The sequence below is a fragment of the Scophthalmus maximus genome, chromosome 11, assembly GCF_022379125.1.
Source record: "Scophthalmus maximus strain ysfricsl-2021 chromosome 11, ASM2237912v1, whole genome shotgun sequence".
Classification (NCBI taxonomy): domain Eukaryota; kingdom Metazoa; phylum Chordata; class Actinopteri; order Pleuronectiformes; family Scophthalmidae; genus Scophthalmus; species Scophthalmus maximus.
In genome coordinates this window covers 4,896,536-4,921,079 of record NC_061525.1, presented here as the reverse complement: position 1 = coordinate 4,921,079, position 24,544 = coordinate 4,896,536, and the positions used below count along the sequence as shown (strand labels likewise).

At 42.0% G+C, this 24,544-nt stretch overlaps 4 protein-coding genes and 1 non-coding gene across 13 annotated transcripts in view; 4 read left to right on the top strand and 1 right to left on the bottom strand.

The window, feature by feature from the left end:
• Positions 1–109: 109 nt before the first annotated feature.
• Positions 110–7,041, top strand: med17 (mediator complex subunit 17). The gene is made up of 13 exons (XM_035621761.2): positions 110–259; positions 927–1,177; positions 1,930–2,093; positions 2,301–2,520; positions 2,630–2,766; positions 2,951–3,032; positions 3,227–3,379; positions 3,712–3,842; positions 4,006–4,190; positions 5,013–5,150; positions 5,476–5,593; positions 5,911–6,070; positions 6,557–7,041. Exons 2-13 carry the CDS (start codon positions 937–939, stop codon positions 6,763–6,765), a joined length of 1,938 nt encoding a protein of 645 aa, XP_035477654.1. The 5' UTR covers positions 110–259; positions 927–936; the 3' UTR covers positions 6,766–7,041.
• Positions 7,042–7,757: 716 nt separating this feature from the next.
• Positions 7,758–11,247, bottom strand: LOC118296017 (V-set and transmembrane domain-containing protein 5). Its single transcript, XM_035621772.2, has 5 exons — positions 11,091–11,247; positions 10,554–10,908; positions 9,357–9,683; positions 8,220–8,363; positions 7,758–7,950 (listed from the first exon to the last, which is right to left on the bottom strand). Exons 2-5 carry the CDS (start codon positions 10,627–10,629, stop codon positions 7,919–7,921), a joined length of 579 nt encoding a protein of 192 aa, XP_035477665.1. The 5' UTR covers positions 10,630–10,908; positions 11,091–11,247; the 3' UTR covers positions 7,758–7,918.
• A 1,265-nt stretch (positions 11,248–12,512) lies between these two features.
• LOC118299568 (pannexin-1) lies at positions 12,513–21,585 on the top strand. 2 transcript variants are annotated; one of them, XM_035623392.2, is made up of 8 exons: positions 12,513–12,722; positions 14,158–14,380; positions 14,823–14,938; positions 16,074–16,261; positions 16,929–17,207; positions 17,391–17,613; positions 17,990–18,233; positions 19,329–21,585. In XM_035623392.2, exons 2-8 carry the CDS (start codon positions 14,200–14,202, stop codon positions 19,412–19,414), a joined length of 1,317 nt encoding a protein of 438 aa, XP_035479285.1. In that variant the 5' UTR covers positions 12,513–12,722; positions 14,158–14,199; the 3' UTR covers positions 19,415–21,585. The 2 variants fall into 2 exon arrangements, with proteins under 2 accessions (XP_035479285.1, XP_035479284.1); XM_035623391.2 differs by having other exon boundaries at positions 12,514–12,712.
• A 704-nt stretch (positions 21,586–22,289) lies between these two features.
• The window catches only part of LOC118299086 (transient receptor potential cation channel subfamily V member 1), a 39,980-nt gene continuing 37,725 nt past the window's right edge, over positions 22,290–24,544 (top strand). For 6 of the 8 annotated variants that reach the window (XM_035622497.2, XM_035622504.2, XM_035622502.2 and 3 more), the window contains exon 1: positions 22,290–22,400. The gene's annotated coding sequence lies outside the window, so the exon portion shown is untranslated. Of the gene's footprint in view, positions 22,401–22,428; positions 22,551–23,828; positions 23,931–24,544 lie in introns of those variants that run through there. The other 2 variants (XM_035622496.2, XM_035622498.2) reach the window with 2 other exon arrangements.
• Positions 23,940–24,130, top strand: LOC118299931. The gene has a single exon (XR_004789995.1). It is a non-coding gene; the product is annotated as a U2 spliceosomal RNA (small nuclear RNA).

Sequence of the window (24,544 nt, the reverse complement as noted above, 5' to 3'; positions counted from 1 at the left end):
ACAGGCTCTTACACTAAAATGTCGCTGTTTAAAATACATTAAACAAACCCCCCAAATTTTTTTTTGTAATAAATAAAGCAGTACAATGGTGAAGAGTAAAGAAAAGTAACAAAAGCACCGCCGGGGGCATAGGGGGCAGTAGAGTGCGCCTTGGTCCAGTAAAGCGAGCGAAGAATGAGCCGTGTTCGGCGTTACTGGAAAATATAGAACAACTCCACAGAAGAACCGGTCCTACTCGGCACTCGCGTCGGTAGAGTAGGTAAGATCTGCACGAACAGAAGATGACGTGATCGTCATTTTAATATTCCATCCTTGATCCGAGGGTCTTTTTTTAAATGTATCCTGTAATCTTAGCAAGGAGCTAACGCCAGCTGAGCTGACTAGCTAGACGCAGCCATACACAATCAAATGCAGCTGGTGCTGTTGCTATTGATACAAAGGAAATCATGCGGTAACTTAGACAGTTTCATTTAAAATGAAATAAATCACCTTAGTGTTAAAGTAAAGAGATAACGCAAAGCTGTAAAGCTCTTGACTGTTTTTTCTTTACCCCGCCGTCGACTTATTCCAGACATCTGATGTTATATGTGGATGTTATATCTTCATATGTGGATGTTATATCTTCATTTGTGGATGTTATATCTTTATCCACCCATGTTGTCCAACTCATTGCTGGATTTCATTGATATCTTTCATACTTTGGCTGATATGATTCAGACGCAGGAATTAAATGGCATTTTATAGAAAGTTAAACGTGGTGATCCCTGCAGAAACCATGCAACGTAGATGACTGAACGTGATTTCATGATTTGTGCTTTGTGCTTTATCCTTTTGAATCTGTGTTGTGGAAAGACAAATCCTTCAGTTCAGTTAATGCAGAGATCTACTTATCTGAACTGATGTGTGCCCCGCTGTGTCTCCAACAGCAACGCCATCATGTCGGGGGGTCCAGCAGTGAGGGTCAGCATTGAGTCGACCTGTGAGAAGCAGGTGCAGGAAGTGGCCCTGGACGGGACAGAGACATACCTCCCCCCTCTGTCCATGTCCCAGAACTTGTCAAAGTTGGCACAAAGAATTGACTTCAGCCAGGGGACCGACTCGGAGGAGGATGGTGTCGAGAGTGAACCCAGGGACCGCGACCGTGAGTGGGGCAAGCAGGAGCCAGAAGAAGAAGAAGGTAACTTGAGGTCAAGGGGAAGCAGGAAGAATTTAGAGGCAGAGCTCAATTTTGTTGATCAGCTTGACACCGGCCATTATTGATCGATCACTGTTTCACTAGTGCGCTCAGGCTGCTGCTCGGCTAAGTTCAGATTTATACTATTATTACAGAGCAGGTGTCCTTGTCATGTGCCCCACTCGTCAATACATTTCTGGATCTATTGAAATTTTGAGATGTGTCTTTTCAGATGGAGTAAATAAAAAAAAAAATCTAAAAGGTTCATTAGAAGGTTAACACCGGGTAATATCAGGGAATTTGGTGAATTTAAATAACATACAAGTAGGAGATGATATTTTAAAACTTGAATTGCATCAGAGTGGTGGCAGTTCAGCTACAGTGAGCTTTAACCAAATTGCAATGTTCTGGTTCTCTCCTTTAAAAATACAAAAAAACTGTTGATACCCTGAAGTTTTTCAGCTGCATGGTCTTCGTCGTGGTGGTAGACTAAGTCGTTGATCTGATTAATTCTTTAAATGGTGACAACCAGAAAGTTGAAAGATTTTTCACGTTGTGAAGAACTAATAAATAAAAAGCATATAAAAACATGGAGTTAAAGAGACTATTGTTCAAGTGTGTTACTGACATTGCCTTCTACTGGCCTACACACGACAAGCGGATATAGATGATGGATGGATTCAAATCAAAATGTACTTACATGATATAAAAGAGTCATATATGTTAGAAATCTGATAATTTGTTTCTTGAATCAGGCACAGTGAAGTTTCAGCCATCTCTTTGGCCCTGGGACTCGGTGCGTAACAACCTGCGCAGTGCCCTGACAGAGATGTGTGTACTCTACGACGTGCTGAGCGTGGTGAAGGAAAAGAAGTACATGGCCTTAGACCCAGTGTCCCAGGATCCGTCAGCTGGCAAGGTAAACTACTAAAGAATATGAGTGTCAACATCCACACTGAATAAATATAAATACACAAGTGGGAGTGTAGCACTGATGAAATGTTCAAAGACGGTAATGAGGTATGGTTCATGTCTATAGTTGTTAACCTAAGCAGTTAGCCACACACTGCCTTCTTCCACCCGCTGTCCATTCATAACAGAATTCTTTCATTCTGCCCTCGTGCAGGCCCCCCAGGTGTTCCAGCTGATCAGTAAAAAGAAATCCTTGGCCACGGCGGCGCAGCTCCTCCTGAAGGGAGCGGAGAAGCTCACCAAGTCCGTTGCAGAGAACCAGGAGAACAGGAGGCAGAGGGACTTCAACTCTGAGCTGCTGCGACTCCGCTCACAGTGGAAACTACGCAAAGTGGGAGACAAGATCCTGGGAGACCTCAGCTACCGGAGCGCAGGTGATGAGGCCTCAAATGGATACTCCGTCAACTCTGTCAAAGGCTCATTGCCTTGTTCAAAGTTTAACCCTAAGTTAATTTGTTTATAACTATTTTTGTGCCCATGCAGGTTCCCTTTTTCCTCACCATGGCACGTTTGAAGTGATCAAGAACACAGATATTGATCTGGACAAAAAACTCCCAGAGGACTACTGCCCTCTTGATGTCCAGATCCCAAGTGATTTGGAGGGATCTGCTTATATTAAGGTGAGAAAGAAACAAAAGATTGATCAACGCGTCTCTCCATTAAAACAGTGTTGTTATCTACAAATAATTTGACAAACTCTTTTCCATACAATTTCCATACTGCTGCCACCTGCCATCACCTGTATGTTTTTGAAGATTTCCAACACATCTCGTTTGAATGATCCAGTTCTGTTCATGTCTTCAGGTGTCCATCCAGAAACAGGCTCCAGACATCGGCGATCTGGGAACCGTCAACCTCTTCAGGAGACCGCCAAAAACCAAAGCTGGTACGCTTTTGGTACACAAAGACACGACATTGCGTTAAACTTGAAAAAACTGGTTTAGTAGGTGCTTGACTCTTAGAATTAGTAAAGCTCTTACATCTCTGAAATTTCCCTATCCTCCGTTCTTCCATGTTCTACATCTTAATCATCTTTTCCCCTTCCCTTCGACTGATATCTCTTTTCTCCTCCCTGACCAGGAACCCAGCTGTGGCATGGGAAGCTAGAAGCGGCTCAGAATGTCTTGCTCTGTAAGGAGATCTTCGCGCAGCTGTCCAGGGAAGCTGTCCAGATCAAGTCCCAGATCCCTCACATTGTTGTGAAAAATCAGATCATCTCACAGCCCTTCCCAGGTCAGAACTGACACCATCAAAGAAGAACAACTTCACCACAGACAGGGTCTTTGTTTTGTTGAGTGAAATCGTGACACAATGTGTAAACTTGTGGCTTATTATACTGTTATACTGTAGTTTAAGTAAAATCACTGCCAGCAGAGCGGGTCTGATCACTACAGGTGCCTGTGCATTAGTGTTGTATATTTTGCCTCATCTTTGCATTTGACTGTTAACTGATGAATCAACGTAAATCATCAATCATCACTGGACACTTTTTCTTTTCTGCATGGAGGCTTAAAACAATCACACTGTACTCAGGCCTTGTTTGTTCCTGTGATCCTGCTCTAAAGGTCTGCAGCTGTCCATCTCACTGTGCCACTCTACGGGAGAGAAGAAGAACCACCGGGCGTCCCCAGAGAAACCCAAACCAGACGACCACCTCTATGTACTGGAACACAATCTGCATCAAATGATGAGAGAGGTGAGGTGGGGCGATGTGTGAGGTCACGCGGCAGCTCCTCTGAAGCTCGACTAGCGCATTGCAGATGTGTCGCGTCATCAACATTAATCCGTCAGTTGCTGCTGATCAGCCAGGAGACAGATCTATCGGTGCTCTGTGCATTGAACAACCTTGTCTGTTCCAGTTCCACAAGCAGCAGTTGAGTTCTGTGGTGATGCCGCATCCCGCCAGCGCGCCTTTTGGCCACAAACGCATTCGCCTGGCGGGGCCAATGGCCTACGACAAAGCTGAAATCTCCAGCTTGCAGCAGAACGAGGGGCTGCTGGAAAAGATCATCAAGCAGGCCAAACACATCTTCCTACGGAGCAGGTGACTTCATTTTTACTATCTATGATTTTATTTCCATAATTTGTCCACAGTATTGTATTACAATATTTTTGGCTGAGTAGTGTTAGCAGCTAATAAACATTCAACTATGCAGCTATTTACCTCTGCCAAGGGGCCAACGTCAATTCAATAAAGCTGCACCAAATTGCACACACTCATAGATCTAAATATGCCAGATTTTTTATAATCAGAATCCATGTTTAATTCCTGGGAAACCGGTTTAAATGTCAACCAAAGAAAAACATGGAAAAGAAACCCTGTCTCGCCTGAATCTGCGCCAACATTGAATGGGTTCATTGTTGGCCCATGTCCTATTCCTCCACCAAGTGCTGTGGAAATACATTCCGTAGTTAGACAAACAAACAAACATAATCTCCTTGTCAAGATAATAAATAAAAATAATGGAGGTCTATTAAATGAGTGTATCAAGTGTTCATCATAGATTGATCTCAGGAAAAAACGTTTTTAAACAACATTTTTATCTTCAAAAGTGTTAAAATGCGTTTAAAATTTTTAAAAAGTATTAAATTAAAGCCTGTCATATGTTTCTAGCCTGACATAGGCACTCATTTTAGTTACAAAATGTTTGTGTGTATGTGAAAAAAACTGGCTGATCTGATACATAGGGATTTAGTGTATCGTTCCAGAAAAAATTCCCACCCTTTAAAAACATCTTTAAAAGTCTTAGATTTCATTGGATCCCTGAAAAATCATTTTCACCACTTTAAGTATTTAGTTAAGTCAGTGTAGACTGATTTTACTTAGTGTTTCAGAAGTGTTGACGTTTGCATCTGTGGCCACCAGGACGGCGCGGACCATCGACAGCCTGGCAAGTCGGATCGAAGACCCCCAGATCCAGGCCCACTGGTCCAACATCAACGACGTGTACGAGTCCAGTGTCAAGGTGCTCATCACCTCTCAGGGCTACGAGCAGATCTGCAAGTAAGTGGAGGAGATGGAGAAAGGGAGGCGCAATATAGGAGATAAAAGAGAGAATCTGCTCACATATTAATGAGCTACTGTGCATATCTGAATAATTGATAACATTTCTAAGTATGTGAATGACAAGCTACAAAATGTCATTGGAGGCCATCCATGTAATTTCATTTTCAGTTTTACTTGAATTTACTTGATTAGAAAATGACATGTGAGTCTTACATGGCTGCAAAGCACAGGACAAAAAAAAACATCTTATTCTTTTTGCTGCCTGGATCTGATCTCATTCCACATGATCTCATATAAGGTTTGACGTGTTTTGTGTGTTAAGGTCCATCCAGCTGCAGCTGAACATCGGCGTGGAGCAGATCAGGGTGGTGCACAGAGATGGACGTGTCGTCACACTGTCGCACCAGGAGCAGGAGCTGCAGGACTTCCTCCTCTCACAGGTATCACAGCCGTCGCCTCCCACACAGTCGTCGGAGCGTGGTCTGTCTGCAGACCTGCAGTGTACTGAACTCAAAACAGTTCACAAGTCTTACAAAGGATTTGATTATGAACTGCTTCTTTTTCCTGTTTTCTTTCATTGAAATGTTTATATATCTGGGATCATGTACAGAATGCATCAATCTCAAAAATAGGAACGCTTTGTACGAGACTTAGCTACTAGCTAATTTCCATCGGCAGTCTTGGGGAAGAAAGGGCGGCGCTCCGTTTTAGAGACGCTGTAGTCACGCGTGTTTGTGGTCATGTTGTATAATTACAGATGTCCCAGCATCAAGTGCATGCGGTTCAGCAGCTGGCCAAAGTGATGGGCTGGCACGTCCTCAGCTTCAGTAACCACGTCGGCCTGGGCCCGGTGGAGAGCATCGGAAACGCCTCCGCTGTCACTGTTGCCTCCCCCAATGGAGAGAACGCTATCTCAGGTTGGTTGGGAGGGGGAAATGCTCAATGGACACTTACACTGTTGTGTTGCTACATTAATGTAATTGTAAATTAATAAGCAAGTGATTATCTTACATATTGTGAAGGGTCAAGTAGGAAGTTCTCCTTCTTTCTAAGAAAATCTTGTCAAGAAAAACCATTGTTACACTTGTTAAAATCAGCAATTTGTGAAGCTGTATCACTAAATGCCAGATATCCAGTGCAAGTAGCTTGATAAGTAAATAATTATTGGGCTATTGATATTTTTTTGTGGTAACATGTAGATTTGAACATGCCCAGTCTCTGGTGGTTGTGAAAATTTTGAAATGGGATAATCACTCAAGATCAAGGAGTCAGGTTGATACAAGCTGAGGAATCATTCAGAAAACAGGATAACTACCATAATTCATTTAAGTTAATGAATGTTAACATGAGCAGATTTTAGTCACTAATAGAGTTGAGTGTGTGCGTCTTTGTGTCTGGATCAGTGCGTAACGGTCCAGAGAGTGGGTGCAAGGTTTTGGTCCAGTTCCCCCGCAGCCAGACCAAAGAGCTGCCGAAGAGCGACGTCATCCAGGACGGCAAGTGGAGCCACCTCAGAGGGCCCAACAAAGAAGTCCACTGGAGCAAGATGGAGGGACGCAACTTTGTCTACAAGATGGAGCTCCTCATGGCCGCGCTGACTCCCTGTCCTTAGACAAAGACTCAACCAACAACTCCTGCATAGAATCAGCTGCAACACATGTCACGAAATGTGAAATGGGTGAAAACTCCTAGGTTTTGCAGCCATGATACGGGCACCTTTTTTAATAATGTGACTTTCGCTTTCCTTAAACACAGTAGATTCCTCCTCCAGTAGTCTGCTGCCTGCTCTGCTTTTTCATAATGCAGAGAATGAAAAAAATATCTATCAGTATGTATTTGTGTTGATTTGTCATATCATCATAACAATAAAGCTATGAGTTCCATGTTTTCTGAGGGTCAGCACTTAGAAGTATTTTTCTACATTCTGCTTTATCCTCTTCATTCTTATCACTTGTCTCACTCCTGCATTTTCTTCTCCTCATCTGATTCTTCAGTTTGAAGAATCAACCATGTGTGACGTTTAAGTTCTATCAGCCAACAAGTTGAGATTATCGTTAGTATGTTACACACTTTTGAAAAAGTCATTCTGAAGACCTGATAAATAATCACTCACTATATTTACATAGACGGCAATATTTACATAGTGACTGGTTTCGGACAATAGTCTGAATAAGACCATGTTAACAGCAGTTCCTGAGTACCTTAACCTGAATGAGGTCATACTGGGAGTATAGAATAATGGAATAAAGATGTGGAACATGCCAATTTTAGTAGCAGTGTATAGAAATGTATGTGTCTTAATCACATTATAATATCCTACATTGAGATTTTGCGGTGTTTTGCAACTTTGACATGTACGCCAGTTACAAACTGTCTGACATCATAATCTGACTGCTCTGTTACGTGAATGGAAATATTCTATTAGCAGCTCATGTAAACATAAGCGAAATAATGTCTTTTTCAGAGTGAAGTCAATAGTCACAATATTGCTATCAATGTAATAGTAGTCACCGATACAGACAATCTGTTGTATGGGCCAATGTTTTTTACAAAGACTGATTCATGTGTGGATAACAGCAAGTAAAAGAAAAATCACACAAATCATTTGCAACAATAAATACAGAATGTATTATGTTTTCTGAAATATTTACATTCGGCGTCATCAGCAGTGTGATTACTTTGAGTATTTTATGTACAAATTCCAAAAACGGTAGTTCCAGTGCGTGTCTTCGTGCCTGGTACAAAGCTCAGCAAGACGTTCCTCATCAAAGAGGCTGCAGCTCGGTCGCATTGTTTTCTGCGGGAAGGAGGAATTCAACTTTGTCAATACGGACACTTCAGTGAATACGACACACAGGTGAGACTTTCGCAGACCTTTGCACTCAAACACGCCCCATACTCAGATACAACACATAACTCCAACGCCCATCGAGCCACATACATACATTTCACATAATGAGAAGTGAATTATTGACTGAACATATGATTCCTCCACTGTGTAGCTACTGTAACATCTCCCATTAAGTAAGGGACGTTTATAGTATGATCCTTGGTGCTTGTTTTTACCTGGCATCTGTCTCCTGCGTCTCCATGCCACTATCCTCCTGTAGGCCTTGTCCAGCAGCCACATGAGGAGCATGAGAAGAGCAGCCAGACAGGCCAGTGCTAAGGCGGAGACGGACAGGTACTGAAGGTCCTCGTACAGCACCTCTGGAGGGGGGACAGGGGCAATTTACTTCACAAGGTGCTTCCCACGCAAAACACACAAAATCTGAACAATACAGCTTGTGAGCAGAGATGAGGTATACAATCAGTACGTTGCAGGGAAGGAATAACATACTTAAGTCAAAGATCAAATCTCATGTAAAAATAGATATTTCCATCTGTAATGATGATCAAAGACAGACGGATAAGTGCTCATGCCGTTTACTGATAAAGTCGCTGCTTTGAGATCTACAGAGCACAGACAGTGTTAAAAACGTCATTCCAGACATCCACTGCCTTCACAGATACTGGTGGGGTCTTGTTCTTTTTCTTCCTTTGGTTTTACTAACAGCCTCATGCGGCCACATTCACACATTCAACGCACACTGGCATCTGGAGGCTGCGCTGAAAAGCCACAGCCTGACCTGCTAGGGCAGGTTGGGGTTGGGTGGTGGTAAGTCCAGAGGATCAAACCAGCGGCCTTCTGATCATACGCCTACTTAACAGACACCAGCTGCAATTTTTTTATACGATGTTACCAGAATACTCTTGAGCAAGGCACACTCGTGGTCAGACTCCCTAAGTAAGAGCTTGAGACTGAGGCTGTTGATACATGCTCGAATGGGGACGATCAATGCAATTGCTAATTATTTCCAAGTCACCAGCTTGATCAAGAGGAACTGTTTTGCTGTTTTGCATGGTTCATGGTATAAGCGTGCGAAAGCCTCCATCATCCATTAGCCATGGAAAACGTATTCACTCATCCTAGACAGGTCACAGGGCTGACACAGAGGGCAGACAACCATTCACATTCATTTATATTGGACTCATCAGTAAGCTTAACCTGCATGACTTTGGACAGTGGGAAACCCACACAGGCCCCAACCCTGAACCAGCAACCTATCTGTCTGCGAGGTGACAGTGTTAAAACCTATGACTCTATAGGCTGGTAATGTTCAAGAAAATATGGTTACACAGAAAACCCGGATTCAAACTCACCGTTCACTTTCAGGACAAACCCAGCGTCCTTGCTGCTTCCCGCTGTCTCTGAGACGGTGACCACGTAGTATCCGTCGTCCTGCAGCCGCAGGTCCGACAGGCCCATGGAGCCATTGTGGTAGGGCTGCACCCTGCTGCTGTAGTCCAGCGTTATGTTCGTGTACACCCCAGGCTGCCAAGTCCCTATGGTGCGGCTCACCGCTCCCGACATAAAGTTCCATTGTATGGTGGGGATCCCGCTGCAGGTGACATCCACTGAGAAAAACACGTCCTCCTGCACCGACCTGGTGAGGCTCCTCAGGGGAGAATGTATGGAGATGGCTCTCGCTGGAAAAGGGAGGAGGAGATGTGAAGATACAGTTTCTTAGATCTACTGTGACAGGCGTTTCAAATACAACAGATACACGCGGACAAAGATATGGAGGCAGACCCTGTACAGGTATATGTAAACAGATATGGATGCAGTTTTATCAAGAAGACAATATATAGTTTTACTATATTACCTTGCCCTTTCACACTTTCAGTTAATGTTTAACCATCATCCATGTATATACAACAGAAATTACAACAGAAACATTTCAGTGTACAGTATGACACAATACAGCTTTATAAAAAGAGACCATTTTACCATGACACTGTCTGTCAGTGCCTCTGGCAAGTACAGAAAGAAATGTCCTGTCCTGTTTGCCTCTCTGACAACTGACGAGCTGCCGGTGGTGTGTTTGCTTAATGAAACAAAAGAAAAGAATTCCACCTGAGAATACCAGTGCTGACTAAGAGGCAAGAATGTGTGGGAGAAAGTGCATGTCCTTTTTATTCATCGATTTAATCACAGAAGCTGGTTTTGGTGTTGTTATGCTGCGCTGCTTCCATTTAGATTCACTGCTCTTTACCAATTCCTGTTTAGTTTCTTGAGGACTCAAATGTTTCTCGGGTGTACTGGGAGTTTAAGTGTGCTCCGGGACGGCGTGGCAGTTACATGATCATGTACACAGCCACAGCATATGGCTTTGTTTTTATTTTTAGCCTTGAAAAGCAGTTTTTTTTTTTTTTTAAATTTTCACTTCCTTTAGGTTCTAAATTTGACCCCTGAACAATTATAGGATCACCGTACAGCCACACTCTCAAACACAATAGCCAAATACGTCAGCTCTCTGGAACAAGACCAAATTGTAAAGGTATGTTGGATATGCTTACCTAGGTCACAGATATATAATGTGATGCTGAGAAACACAGCAACGTCTTGTACATCCCAGAGCCTGAAATGCCACATTGGAATCCCAGACCCATTGGTCAAACCGCAGTCGAAGAATCTCCTCCAGGTTGTCTCACATCCTGAAGCTCTTGTCTTTCACCGTCCACGGCGGCCTCCTCTCGTTCCACAGGTTTCCCCCTTCACTGTCCCGTTGACCTTTTTACAGTTGTTGGTGTGAGTTTCCCACGTAGAAATCTGAGAGTGCTGGTCACAGAAGTGCTGGAGTTCCTCTCCTCTCTCAGGACTGTGCTGGATTTCTCCTCATACCTCCACGAGTCAGTGCCAGCCAGCCCACACCTATCAGACAGGTTCAGCCAGAGATTACTGAGCAAACATGCACTAAGTGTTATGTGATCACACGCATGCACATGCACACGCATACGCATACACACACTTGAGGGAAGAAAGGTTGAAAAATTTGAATCCCTCCCGATTTACTCACTGCCCCCCGCCCAACCCACACACACACACACACTCACCTGCGTTTGCGCTGACACACTATTGCAAAATGAAACCAGGATAAGTAGAATCAGTTGGTATGCATGTTGTGACACACCTTGTTAAACACGTCAAACCGGAAGTGTGTATTCACACAGAGAAACACAAACACACACCGGACACAACCACAGTGGGGCTCAAGAGCTCACGAGGCACAAGAGCTGCTCCACTCTGGGCTTGTGTGTCATCACTGGACTTGCCCTTGCAACATATTTCAGTAATCTTTGTTTGCTCACTCAAAGAAAAAAAATAGTCTGTAGTCTATAATCTTGATGTTTCCTCTTAGACTGAAAATCATAAGAATTTCTACGTGAAATTGCACAATTTACTCTTCTTAGACACATGTTGTTGTCTGGATTTGATATGGTTTTTTTTTTCATAATCATTTCTATATGTATGTGAAATGTTGTGTTCGAATACAGTCGGTTTGGGAACAGTAGAGATGGAGGAGGAGGTTCTAATGGATTGTTGATAAAGCTATAAATAGGACTTGTAATTAATGTTAAAAAAGTGGGATAGTCGTTCAGCATGAGTCACCGTGGTGATATAGCCCGGTAAGAACCCAAGGTTTAACCTGAAGTAACCTCGATAACTGCAAATCCTGCTTTGTAGTGCAGGACTCTGTTCTTCAACAGGTTTGATCAGCCTGCTGCTGTTTGCTGCTGGTCTAACTTGCACATATTTACAGTGTCAATCTACATCATGCACATATGCTTACAATCATGGTACATCTCAAAATAACCTAACTAAGCAATCCAGAAAACTAACAAAGGGAAATAATACAGGAAAAAAAAAACCCACCTCACCCCCTGCTGCCCCCCATGGATCCTTGGCTCCCCTCCATCCCTAGCAACTGCTGCCTTGACGCATGTAAGAGGAAAGAGGGAGGCCTAAGACGTTGACAGAGCGTCACAAGGTGCATGGGAGGATGTATTGTTCCATAATGCATTGTTACACTACATATATTTTGCCGATGCTTTTAGCGAAAGTAACTTACAATCATCAGGACAGGTCACATTAAGGGCCTTGCCTAAGGGGCCACACCGGGATGATCTAGGGTCGAACCCCGACATTCTGCACCAAAGTCAGCGGTGTAACCCACTAAGCTATACCAGTGTTGTCGTAGGGTAGTTTTGTGACCTCACACATATTGTTGGCAGTGTTAATTACATATTGATTAATTAATAAAGCATCTCACAAAACCGATTGTTCCTCTGTTCGTTTTTCCAAAACAGTTATTTCCAGTATTTCAGCGTGCTGAGAAATGAATATGAGACAACTTGTGAATAATGAGATGTAACTCGGCTTCAGGAGTTACAAACGCACGAGCTGTCCGTGAAGGCCTCATTAAGAGCCGGGAAATCTGAGCCGTTGACTTGCACCTGAAGGCATCCGCTTTTCGAGACGGGCGGAAGGAGTTCGCTTGTCTCACAGGAAGGAGGCTCGATTCGAAAGTAGTGTTAAGTTTCATGGTTTCATCTGTTGAATGTCTGGACCGACTCAACTTGTGTCTCCTGCTCCGGGGAAGAGTCGCAGCTCGACCGCGGCGCAGCCATGCCGCTTTAACATGGACGAATAACACTAACCGGGAGCGGAGCGGCAGGTAGATTCAAGTTCAGTAACCCGATTTACGGTCTTATTATATCGAGCTAACTCACGGTTTGTGTTAACTCCAACCATTAGAGCCCAAGGCGAGAGGTGGTGAAGTGGGTTTGAACCGCTGCTCGCCTCACTTACAGCTCAATAACAATCGACGTTGAGCTGGCGTCCACATCAAAAGATTGTATTGCTGGGGAAATACATGAAAAATAGGAGCAAGCAAATGCTCCCACACTCACACACTAGCAAACCTGCTCCGGCTACACAACAGGAGTCAGTCACGAGATGTGTCCTGCCCTGTGGCTTTATTCTAACCTCATTTCAACTCCCGCAGACAAAGCAGCCGCAGTTATGTATTTCATTTTTTAGTTGTTTCTTTTGACTCTGTGGTGCATACGGCCTTTAATATAATCAGTGGCACTTCTATTTGTGTGTTTCTTTGTGCCTGTATGTTTTATAAGTGAAAAGGATGTATAAGCCTGTTTCAATTGGTGCACAATAAAGTTATGGGGGAAAAAAGTTAGTGACTAAAATGGCGGGCAAATGATCCTACACAGCTGGCGATCAACACATCAGCCTCACAGGGAAAATAATAATAATAATAATAATAATAATAATGAATGGTTCACAATGATTTGAACCCGCTTATGACTATGCAGATGACACAGCTGAGCTAAACTGGGGCAGGATTCAGGCTCTGTTGGCTCATAAGTTGTTTTTATAAATATGCACAAAAGCATGAAACCTGCTCCAGTGTTTCTCTACACCATGAAGGGACTTGGCAGAGGCAAAACTTTTTCCCCTCACCTTTCCGTGGATATAAAGGCAATTAAGTGATTAATTATTGTTTTATTGATGCTTTATGGATAAGACATGATGTAGTGTACCTTAATTTGCAGCCAAGGTTCATGTGTTCATGTGTAATAGGAACTCTGCTTCTGGAAGGGCAGTCCACTGACACCCAAATCTGTGGAAACCATGTCAGTCAGAAAAATAAAAAAATAATAATTTCATGCTAACCTGGAATGATTAAAACAAAAGAAACCACTAATGTTAAGACAATACCCATTATGGAATTTACAGCATAACGTCAAGATCACAGTGTAGTTATAGATAAATGTAACGTTTACTTTGAGGTTATTAAGATGATCATTTTCGTGAAGTTTGTGAATGTTGATGTCAAAGTGAGGCCTTATTCATTCAGGATGAACTGCGTGAGAGTTTCTTTTGAGACTAAAGCAAGCAAGTCTGGGAAGTTATCAGTTACCAGACTGGTCAGTGATCGTCTTTTGTACGTTAGCATCCTCTATGACGAGTGAGAGATTTTGCAGATTTAGTGAAAATGAAAAAATGGCAACAAGACTCTAGCATCTGACATTGTGGAGATATTCTAAACATGTGGAGATATTCTAAACAGAGAATTAATCTTCATTTTTTGTGTGTCCAAAGGTGTTTATATTTATGTGCAGCAGGTGACAGCAGAGCGGCGAGATGGCCATTGCTCATGTGGCTACAGAGTACGTGTTCAGCGATTTTCTACTGAAGGATCCGAACCAGGCTCGATACCGCAGCGTCCGCACTGAGCTGGCCGTGGACAAGATGGTGACCTGTGTGGCAGTGGGCTTGCCCCTCCTCCTCATCTCTCTGGCCTTTGCACAAGAAGTGTCTGTCGGTGAGTGGGGGAACTAGGCTGAGAAAAGCCGGACTCGTTGTGAAAAATCTGACGTAAATCATAACGTCAGGTTAGCCGGAAAGCTGCACACACTCTAGATTAAGCCTCAGATCCTGAATGGAGAATTAGAGAGAGCTGCAACATACGTTGTTCCAGATCAGGCCAGCTGCATCACCCGTGAACATGTTGACAGTCAAATCCACAAGCACCCAGCAGTCACAGGTCTTACCACAGCAATCATCATGGGTTCATCACTGAACAATTAAAGAGCGGCCTGATGCACTTCAGAGAAGTCTGCAGATGGCCGTAAAATAAAATAAAAATGAAAATACACTGAAAAGCAGCTGTATTTTATTGCAACTTTTCACTCTGGTTCCTATCAGTTTCACTCATGTTTTTGTGTGTCTGTGCTGTGTTGTTGTTGTGTGTCTTTTTCTTTCAGGTACTCAGATCAGTTGTTTCGCTCCCACTAACTTCTCCTGGAGGCAGGCTGCTTATGTCGACTCGTACTGCTGGGCAGCTGTACATACACACACTCTACCTCTGTGGCTTCACAAGGTACACACACACACACACACATTAGAGTTGTTATATCTATTTAAATGTGTCGTTGTTAGACATCGGTTTGATGATTTAAACATGTGAGAATGCTATGTAACACACCTTCCAGCAGAACAATGAGACAGGTTTAAGACTCCTTTATCGATCCTTCAGTATGCCGGGCTGCGTTGTGAAATATGTGGTCTGACAGAAATGTTCCTAACAATTTCCCATGTCCAGAATCCACAAATTTTACTTGGTAAAAAGTCTAGAGTCTCCTGTCCAGGTTTGTCCACAGCCCGTCAGTGGTTATTTGTGGTGAATTTAGGTGAAAGTTCACGGTAACGTTTCAATTATGCACAGGCAGTTTTTGTTTGTTGATTTTAGGGTGTGGTTGAGGACGTTCTTGTTAGATGTTGAAGGCTAAATTCTTAGATTTTGTATGTATTAATTTCTATCACATCTATCCATTATCCTTTATACTTTATCTTTTGGGGGTCGCGGGAGGGGGCCGGGGCCGATCCCAGCTGACGTTGGGCGAGATGCAGGGTTCACTCTGGACATGTCACCAACATACCATTCTCTCTGACAATCACATCTTCAAACTGGGGATTTGAAAGGAGAACCTTCTTACTGTGAGGCTACAGCCCATTTGCACAACAAAATCAGACAGTTTCTGTTTTGTATTTGATACTATTTGTAATATGCATTGAAGCAAACATGTCTTTTCTTTGAAAGACGCACAAACTAGGCCTACATTGTTCTATCTAAACTGCTGCTGCACTCTTGCAGCAACTGTTAACAGAATATGTGGAGCAGTGAGCCAAAGAAAGCCTTCTAACTAACACAGATAAACTAACTGAAGCGGTCAGGTGTATTGCAGGTTCAGAGTGCACCTGGCTGGACTCAAGTCTTCAAGCCTATTTGTATAATTTATATATATATTTTTATATCTACTCTGTAAAAAGGTGTTAGAGGAAAACAAACAGCATCATGTATCAGCCAGCTAAATAACAGGAACTGTGCTTTGCTGGAGACTTGGACTGTTTGATTTGCATCTCTTATACTTTATCAACCACCTCATGAGTTCTAATGTTATTGCCAATATCTGAACAATTTGATCGACATGTTGGTTTCCCCCTGTCCTCCTCAGTTCTTCCCCTACATCCTGTTGTTGGTGGCAGTGCTGATGTACACACCGGCTTTGTTCTGGAGATTTTCCGCCGCTCCACTCCTGCAGTCTGACCTCGGCTTCATCATGGAGGAGTTGGACCGCTGCTACAACCGCGCTGTCACTCTGGCCAAGCGCATGGCCTCCTCAGGACTGCTCTCAGCAGACAGGTTGTTTTAATTCTCCTTTAGATTTGTCATTTTCTGTGGATGATTTTTTTGGGGGTCTTTCGGTCTCTTACAATTAAATGTATATCCATTCATCTGCAATGCACAATATCTCAGATCCACGTCGTGGTTGACTTTTGACTAAATCGTAGGATTTACATTTTTTTTTAATGTCACTTCACTTTTTCCGTCATGTGTCAAAGCGTGATGACTCTTCAGAGCCTTTTCCTTCCATGGATGTTAACTTTGAGCTTTGTCAGTGTCAAGTGTTGGGAGAAAAAATTGGCTATTGTCAGGTTGAGTTTGGGTTCAGATTAGAAAACTTGTTTGCGTTATGGTAGTGTGTGAAATCCCCCATGACAAGTGTGGAGTCCCTTGCGGTTGTTTCGAAGGCCGTTTCCCAAAACCAACTTATTACCAGAACGTATTTATTAATCAACTCTGGACCCAACACAGCTTATTAAAGACCTCAGACCAACATGCATGACTTCATTGATTATTTAAACCTTGTGACATGATGCCAGGGTGGTATTTGACCTTCTACACACCAGTGAACTGTTTTTAAAGACACCTGGTTAATACAATGAGATCCAACCGCGTTTGTTTGGATTGTCTATTGGCTTTGATCTTGACTTATCTTATCCCTGTGTTCTCTCATCCGTCTGGTCAGCGATCCTACCGATGGCTGTTTTAATTACCCGCTGGTGGAGAAGTTCCTGATGACGAAGCGCTGCTCGCGTGGGATGCTGTTCTACTACCTGTCGTGTCGCGGCCTGACCTTCGTCACCCTGGTGTGTGCCTGCGTGTACCTGGCTTACTACCTCCGCCTGGCCTCCGTCACGGACGAGTTTGGATGCATGCTCCGCGTGGGCCTGCTCGCCTCGGACCCCGGCATCCCTGAAAAGGTGCAGTGTAAGCTTGTCGCCGTGGGAGTCTTCTCTTTGCTCAGGTACACCTGCAGAATGTATAACGTACTCCGAAACATAAGGTTGTGGAATGAAAGCTGCGTCTGTGAAGCTCATATTTTGAGGCTGTTTAAGTGATCTACTGGATGTCATCAGTACGGAGTATCTGCAGGACTTGCCCCCTCTCTCCATATCAAGCTTCACTTTGTTTTCCTTTTGTTTACCAGCCTCGTCAACTTGGTCGTGTTCATCTCACTGATTCCCGTGGTGATCTATGCCGGTCTCCGGCCCCTCCTCTGCCATGGTTATGCCCGATTCCTGGAAACCTATCAGTCACTCCCCACAGTGAGCGTCCTGCCCGCCCCCGGAGGTCAGTGGGACGACCTCTCTCTGTACCTGCTCTTCCTGGAGGAAAACATCAGCGAACTGAAGTCCTACAAATACATCAAGGTGTGTTAGTTTGTTTTTGTGCTAGTGTCCATTTCCTGTGTTTGATATCAGCCCCAGTTTACTATATTGTGCCCTGTATTTATTGTTACCCATTTTATTTGAGTGTCTGAATTAATGAGCGTGTACGCTGCCTCCTGCCGACTATCCTACAATGCAATGTGACACCCTCATTCAACTTCTCACCAATAACTAAATTGCTTTTGTCCTTTTTTTTTATTATTAACAATGGCGAGATTTTTTTCTGGATCCTGCTTATGTCAGTCAGTTTTGATAAAAAACAAAAAACAAACACCAAACCTCTGAGCGTGAGAATCATATAAACCAGAAGATTTAAAAAAAAAATCTAATTTAGTTGTTGCATGTTTTCTGACTGTAGGTGTTGGAGCTGCTGAGGAGACGAGATGAATGTTCTGGAGAAAACTTTGATGCCATGGGTCTGCTGCAGACTCTCTGTCTGGTGAAGATGGACAGTGTTGATGCAATTAAACCCACTGGTGCTGCAGGGAAACAGGATCCAGTAAAACTTAATGCAGCCGACTCTGCGAGCAGCTCCACGGCAACCAGCGCTGGGACGGCTGTGAACAACTGCAACCGTCTGAAGATAGAAACTGAGATGAAAGGTGAGCAGAGAGCAGCAGGGCAACACTAAATCATATTAAATAAAATTTTATACACATTCTGTTAAGCAAAAATTATCATAAATTAACCATCTGTAGTTAATTACTTTTTAAGAGTGCCGCTTTCTAAAACTTAGTCTGAGTCGGACTTTGGAAAGAGACATGCACCACCCTTGTGCCTCAGTGTTCTTCCAACTTTTTATTTTAATGGCATGTGGAAGGAAGATGAGAGATGACAGGAAACAGAGTTTGAGGTGGAGTAAAAGGTGTAGACCAACAACAAGACAGTGTTGACAATTACCTTTACCCAACAAAACCTGTTTCCTTAGAATGAAGGCTGTTTCTCAGAATATGAACAAAGAGTGTTTGACTCCACATCATATAATTAGAGACCGACCGATACGAGCCTTTCACAGACATATTGGTATCAGCGCTTATGTTTACCGATATGAATTTTTTATTTTTACAGAATTAACAATGCAGAATTTTTTTTTCCACTTATGTTTAAATTTTACGTTTATCTTCTTCATTCAAGTTCTATATATTTGGTTGTATTTGCTTTTTCTGTTTATTTATAGTTATTTATGATAAACGTTATGGTTAAACTTAAATATTAGGCCTCAAGAGTTAGATAAAGAGATCAATATTACTCTTATGTTATTTATAAACAACTATTCTCTGTTTTGTGTTGGGTTAGGTGAAAAAATATTTTTTACCAATTAAACCACCAAGGTGTGTGTGTGTGTGTGTGTGTGTGTGTGTGTGTGTGTGTGTGTGTGTGTGTGTGTGTGTGTGTGTGTGTGTGTGTGTGTGTGTGTGTGTGTGTGTGTGTGTGTGTGTGTGTGTGTGTGTGTGTGTGTGTGTGTGTGTGTGTGTGTGTGTGTGTGTGTGTGTGTGTGACTGAGCTTAAGATTTGCTGGTAGGTAGATTTCATCAACATTGGACAGAGCCTGGAATTTATGTAACTGTTTTATATTTCCTCAGCGTTAAGGCTAATGCTATGCGGATAAATAAATTAATACACTTTATTTTGTTTATTTATTAAGCCTGTACAACACAAATAATAATTTGTTGTCATTTTGTTTTTTTAATTTTCAGAGCTTACTCCATTGCTGCCAGGAAACAGCGATGTAACCGGCACTAAAAACATAGAGGGAGGCAATCTCCGGCAGCGAGCAATGTGATCGGCTGCTGACTCGTCAACGAGACCTGGACAACAGAGTTTCTTGGTGGCAAGTAACTTAACCACTGTCCTGTGGTGCATGTACAACTCATGACCTTCCTGTCCTTATGGAGGGATTAAAAAAATGAGATGGGACAACACAGCACAGTCATGGCTATCATCAACAAGTGCACCTCATCTTCCAGTCATTCATCAACATGGATCTGGCACACAAGGATGTTTTTAGTCTCACTTCCTTTGAATGAGGTCATCGTTTGAGAAGCAGAATAAAAAGGAGGAAGTGAGCACTGGGTGATATTAGGTTATTAAAGCTCATATTGGTACAGTTTTTCAAGTTCCCCTTTTTAACCTTTCATACACAGTATATATATATATATACATTTGACAACTGATTAATAAAACACTATACTGTAGTTGTACCTAGACACTTTTTCCCTTTTTGGGGGAGTTTTATGAATATACTCATCTTGTTTATACACAATATGTTTTATATTATTATAACAGATAATATTATCATTATTTGCTCATTCTCCAGCCTCACTTATTGATGTCATTGAGGACTAATAGTTGTTCAGATATACATAAATTAACACTTATACCTGCTAACAAATACTTTGTTTGGATAATAACCCATTCATCAAATGTCCATATCCTGCTTATGAATGCTTAATAGGGGAACTTAAAGTAAAGTGTTACCGAATCATGTAATGTTTTCAAACCATATAAGTCTAGTACACATTGATTTCTGAATTAAAACACTATTGATGTGTTGTCAGGATGTGATTAATATTTACATGTTTATATCTGACGTTTTTTAAATGATTTGCTTTTGGCGCACAACCCATGTGTTTAATTGTGATAGAGAGTGAGTTTGTTATGTACTTCTCATATGTCAAAATGCTTCACATGTCGTAAAAAAAGAAGTATGTTTAGTGTGCAGTAGATGTTGCTGCTGTGCAAGAGTTTGCTGCCAAAACACAAAGATGTGGTGGTGGGTGTAGTCGGAAGAGAGTCCCACATTTGCAAACAGTACATTTGAGAAAACAACTGACGGAAAGTCAATTGTGACTTTTTTAACCGACTTTTATTGTCCAGCCCTTAATTTACAAAAGTTTTATATACAACTGACACCATGTGACAATTTCCGCTTCAATTCAAGTTGAGGGTGAGACTGTGATAGTTGCAGTAAGAAGAGAGGAGTTATTTATTTGCGCTGCCTTTGTGGGGAATGTACTTTTTTTTTTAAAATAGTCAATTCCATTTCAAAGCAAAGTTATGGTTGTAAAGGAAAATTCCACACAGTAGGGAATTCATTTGTTATATTGTTATATTTGTTATATCATCTGGAAAATGACATGAGAAGGGAGCTGAAACACGAAGCCCTGATCATGGATGTCAGAGCACTGGTATTTTAATAGTGCTCTCTGTTTTTGGACTCACTAATTTGGACTATCCTTATCATAAAAATGACATTAATTCCTAAATTGTTTGGCGTTCCCCTTTAGAGCTGGATGCATTTCCTTAATGTGGATTGGAAAGTTTTCTCATGTGCATATGATGTTGTTTTACATGTCAAGCTGCAGTCAACAGTGTAAATGAATGCAGGAAGCCTTCATTCGTCTCTTTTTCAACAGAAATGGTTTACATTAATGGATGTTTATCAAAGACATAAGTGATCTAGGACGAAAAGGTGAGTCATAGCTATTAACTAAAGTAATTTAATTTAAATTTTTATATGTTTTTATGTCTCAACCGGGACTTGAATACTTGCCTGGGAATCTCAGGGATAAAAACATCTCACTCATGACTGTCAATGTTTTCTTCAGCCATCTTGCAGCATCGTTTTAACATACTCTAATGAAACTGAAACTTTTGAGATGAGATCTCACCTTTATTATACAAACATACACTTCAGTTATTTTGTTTGTTTTTTCGTATGATGGCTTTATGTTATTTGGGATACCATGTCTGTGCACTTTATTAATGTAAAGTGTTGGAATTAAACGAATGCTTGTTGTTTTGTTGTGATATGGGGGAAAAACTTTCTGGAGTTAGTTTTCTGCAAATTACGTTTTGTTGTTTGGTAATTGGTTCATGTTTCAGATGTAATTTTGACTGTTAATTTTTTTGACAGATTGTCTGCAGTCTGAAAAATAAACGTAGTGAACTTTACTGTTGAGTGAGTTAGATGGTGTCTAATTGTAATATGTGGGGTAGTTTTCCATAGGTTGGACACAGGAGCAGGAGGAAGACGGTTTGATTGTATTTTGTGAAGTTCAAGATAACGTTAAGACCGTGTAATTGCTGAAATATGCACTGTCTGACAGCACATCGCTAATGATCCAATAATACTTGGTTGCTTTGGTCCAAAAGTGATGATGAACAGGACGTAAAAGTTTTTGATTGAAAGACACAAACAAGACAGAGAAAATAGCATCTAAGCTCAAATACACTCACTTAGCACTTGATTAGGAACACGGGGACGATTCTTGCCACACTTTGGGCCCCTTAAAACTAATAAATCATGGTTTTAATGCCACAGCATATGAGAGCATTGTTGAAGACCAGCAAGATAATATCAAAATTGTCACAGTCATCTCAAACTGGTTTTATGAATATGACAAGGAGTTTGGTGAACTTCAGAGGCCTCTCCGGACACCCAAGATCGGAATCCAGTCCTTTGGGACGTGGTTAGAACGGGAAATCTGCAGCATGAATGTGCATCACAGAGGGTATATGATGCATCTGTGTCATACATGGAGCAGAATCCCAAAGGGAAAGTTTCCAACATTTTGTTGAAGACATGGCATAAGGAATCGAGGCTGTTTCTGAGGCAGTGTTTTTAAAAAAAATTTTTATCAGTGCCCTGAACTTCCTGATCAATCCACTGGGGGCAGTGCAGAGGTCGAGATAAAATTGACTGCGATGACGGATTAAGGGATTTACTTTTTTGTGAAGTTTGGTGTATGCCACCTCGACGCTTCTGAGTAAGTACAATCTTTTTTTTTGTCACTCTAGACGCCTGCCTGTGCAAAGTCAGTTTATTTATTTTTTTATCGCCTGAGTGGGTAAATTTGCAACATTTATCACCGTGTGTCGTTTCGAGGTTTTTCGACGCAGTTGCTGTTCGGGTACAGGTAAGTCAATTGGGCCTGTACTTGACCAGGTCGTCTGTGGTGTCGTGCGTCACAGTGACAGTGGCCTGTTCAGTTGCTCAGGAAACGCCTCCATTTGTTTAAAAAAAACAACAACTTTAGAATGAACTTTGTTCACCAACAAGCGAAGGACTGTCCATGCTAACTTGAATACCTCGAAAAGTTTGCTCACTACCGTGCACGAGCACCAGGGGGCGTAGGCTGCAGTTCCTTTAATTATCCAGCAGGGGTGCTATAGCGCAGTGTACTGTGGAGAACAGGTGAAGACTGGAAGGAAGAAAAATGAATCCTTTAGTTTCCCCCCCACATTATTGTCTAAAAAAGTACAAACAACGTAGTCCAATTACAATGGAATATCATTGAAATTAATCAACCATCAAATGATGATACTAAAAATTTAAGTACCCAATGTTGCTAAGGCTCCTGCAGTGGTGACCGACCTGGGTATGATTTTTAGATTGGTCAAAATTAGTAACTGTTGAGTGTTGCTCTTGTTTTGTTAGTGTTGTTTACCTTTATTGCACTCTTGGTTTGAAATGAACTGTCATTTAGTGTCATCATTATTCTCATTCTCCAGATGTGACAATCCCCTGTACTAATTATGCTGCTAGAAAGACAAACGCTGTGTGCACTATTATTTTCTACTGGTTTTCTGTGGTGTGTGAGGTAGATGAACATGTAACTTGACTAACTTGAATAAGTTGTAGTCAAAAGGAGTTGGCAGGTGGTGAATGAGCTGCAGTTATCTCATGTATCCAGCAGAGTGTGCTACAGTTCAGTTTACTGATGATAGCTCGAGATGCTCACATGACACTTGAAAGTTTACTGTGTGCGCTTTGTTGTAACTTTAGCTGCAGAGTGTTTAAACGTATTTACGCCAGCCCCCGGCTTGTAATTCTTCTTGTCTGAGATTTAAATACAGACGTTAACAGACTGTTGGCAGAACGGTTGTGAATGCATCACCGCCGGCGGCTGTAGACAGAGACGCCATGTGATTAAAACACCACGTTAGCTTTAAACCCACAGAGAACTCTGTCACGATCGATACTGTTGGACATATTGTCATAAACATCGCTGAAATACACACATAGCTCTGATGTTGTGACATTATTGCAAAACGAATGCCTTCAATTTTTATTGGATCCGAACGTAACACGTGACCCGGAAGAGGCACGGAGCCACCGTCGCTACATTTGTTTCTTTTTAAATTATTTTTATTTGCAGTGAGTCTTCGACTTTTGCTCGACTCTCATTCATCATATTTAACTTCGGTTTCCCCGACTGTGCCTAAACTGTTATATTAGTCTTCAGACCTCTGAGTGAGAAGGACTGTGGGGAGAATCAAACCGTTGCCTCCGACTAGTGAGTGGTATCGCTTCTCGGCCTTTTGGCTAAGATCAAGTGTAGTATCTGTTCTTATCAGTTTAATATCTGATACGTCCCCTACCCGGGGACCATATATTAAATTGATTTTTGGAACAGGGAGATGGAATAGGGGCTTGCTCCGTCCACTCCACGCATCGACCTGGTATTGCAGTACCTCCAGGAACGGTGCACCCCCCTCTGACTGTTGAACAAGAACTATAAACTGTATATTGTGTTTATTACATTGTTAGTTGTATTGTGGCAGTACTGAAATGTTGTTGTTGATAATTGAACCACCTCATGCTATTTCAATTGTGTTATTTTGTAACAACATGTATATAATAGAACGTGTTTGCCAGATACCTAATCAGAAAATAAAAACTGTAGAATTTTCATTTGCAAGGGAAAATCCACTCAGCATAAATTCTGCTGCTGCCGCCATTTCCAGGCCTGGTTTCCCCTGACAGATCCAAAGAGAGTTACATACTGTGTAAACCTCATTTCTGTTGAATTAGCTCCTCTTTGTGTAAATTACTTTCAGAGGAATGTAGATAAATATGTTGAAGAAACGGCGTTGATTCCACTCCAGGACAATAGGTGGCAGTATAGTG

What these genes read in the sequence shown, in the direction of transcription:
- LOC118296017 (XM_035621772.2), bottom strand. Translation starts at nt 10,629, where the DNA reads ATGTGGCATTTCAGGCTCTGGGATGTACAAGACGTTGCTGTGTTTCTC. An exon ending in ATTATATATCTGTGACCTAG is followed by an intron (nt 9,684 to 10,553) that starts GTAAGCATATCC and finishes TCCCTTTTCCAG; the next exon opens with CGAGAGCCATCTCCATACAT. An exon ending in GTTTGTCCTGAAAGTGAACG is followed by an intron (nt 8,364 to 9,356) that starts GTGAGTTTGAAT and finishes TCCCCCCTCCAG; the next exon opens with AGGTGCTGTACGAGGACCTT.
- med17 (XM_035621761.2), top strand. Translation starts at nt 937, where the DNA reads ATGTCGGGGGGTCCAGCAGTGAGGGTCAGCATTGAGTCGACCTGTGAG. An exon ending in ACCGCCAAAAACCAAAGCTG is followed by an intron (nt 3,033 to 3,226) that starts GTACGCTTTTGG and finishes CTCCCTGACCAG; the next exon opens with GAACCCAGCTGTGGCATGGG. An exon ending in GGCTACGAGCAGATCTGCAA is followed by an intron (nt 5,151 to 5,475) that starts GTAAGTGGAGGA and finishes TTGTGTGTTAAG; the next exon opens with GTCCATCCAGCTGCAGCTGA.
- LOC118299568 (XM_035623392.2), top strand. Translation starts at nt 14,200, where the DNA reads ATGGCCATTGCTCATGTGGCTACAGAGTACGTGTTCAGCGATTTTCTA. An exon ending in GGACTGCTCTCAGCAGACAG is followed by an intron (nt 16,262 to 16,928) that starts GTTGTTTTAATT and finishes CCGTCTGGTCAG; the next exon opens with CGATCCTACCGATGGCTGTT. An exon ending in GGAGTCTTCTCTTTGCTCAG is followed by an intron (nt 17,208 to 17,390) that starts GTACACCTGCAG and finishes TTTGTTTACCAG; the next exon opens with CCTCGTCAACTTGGTCGTGT.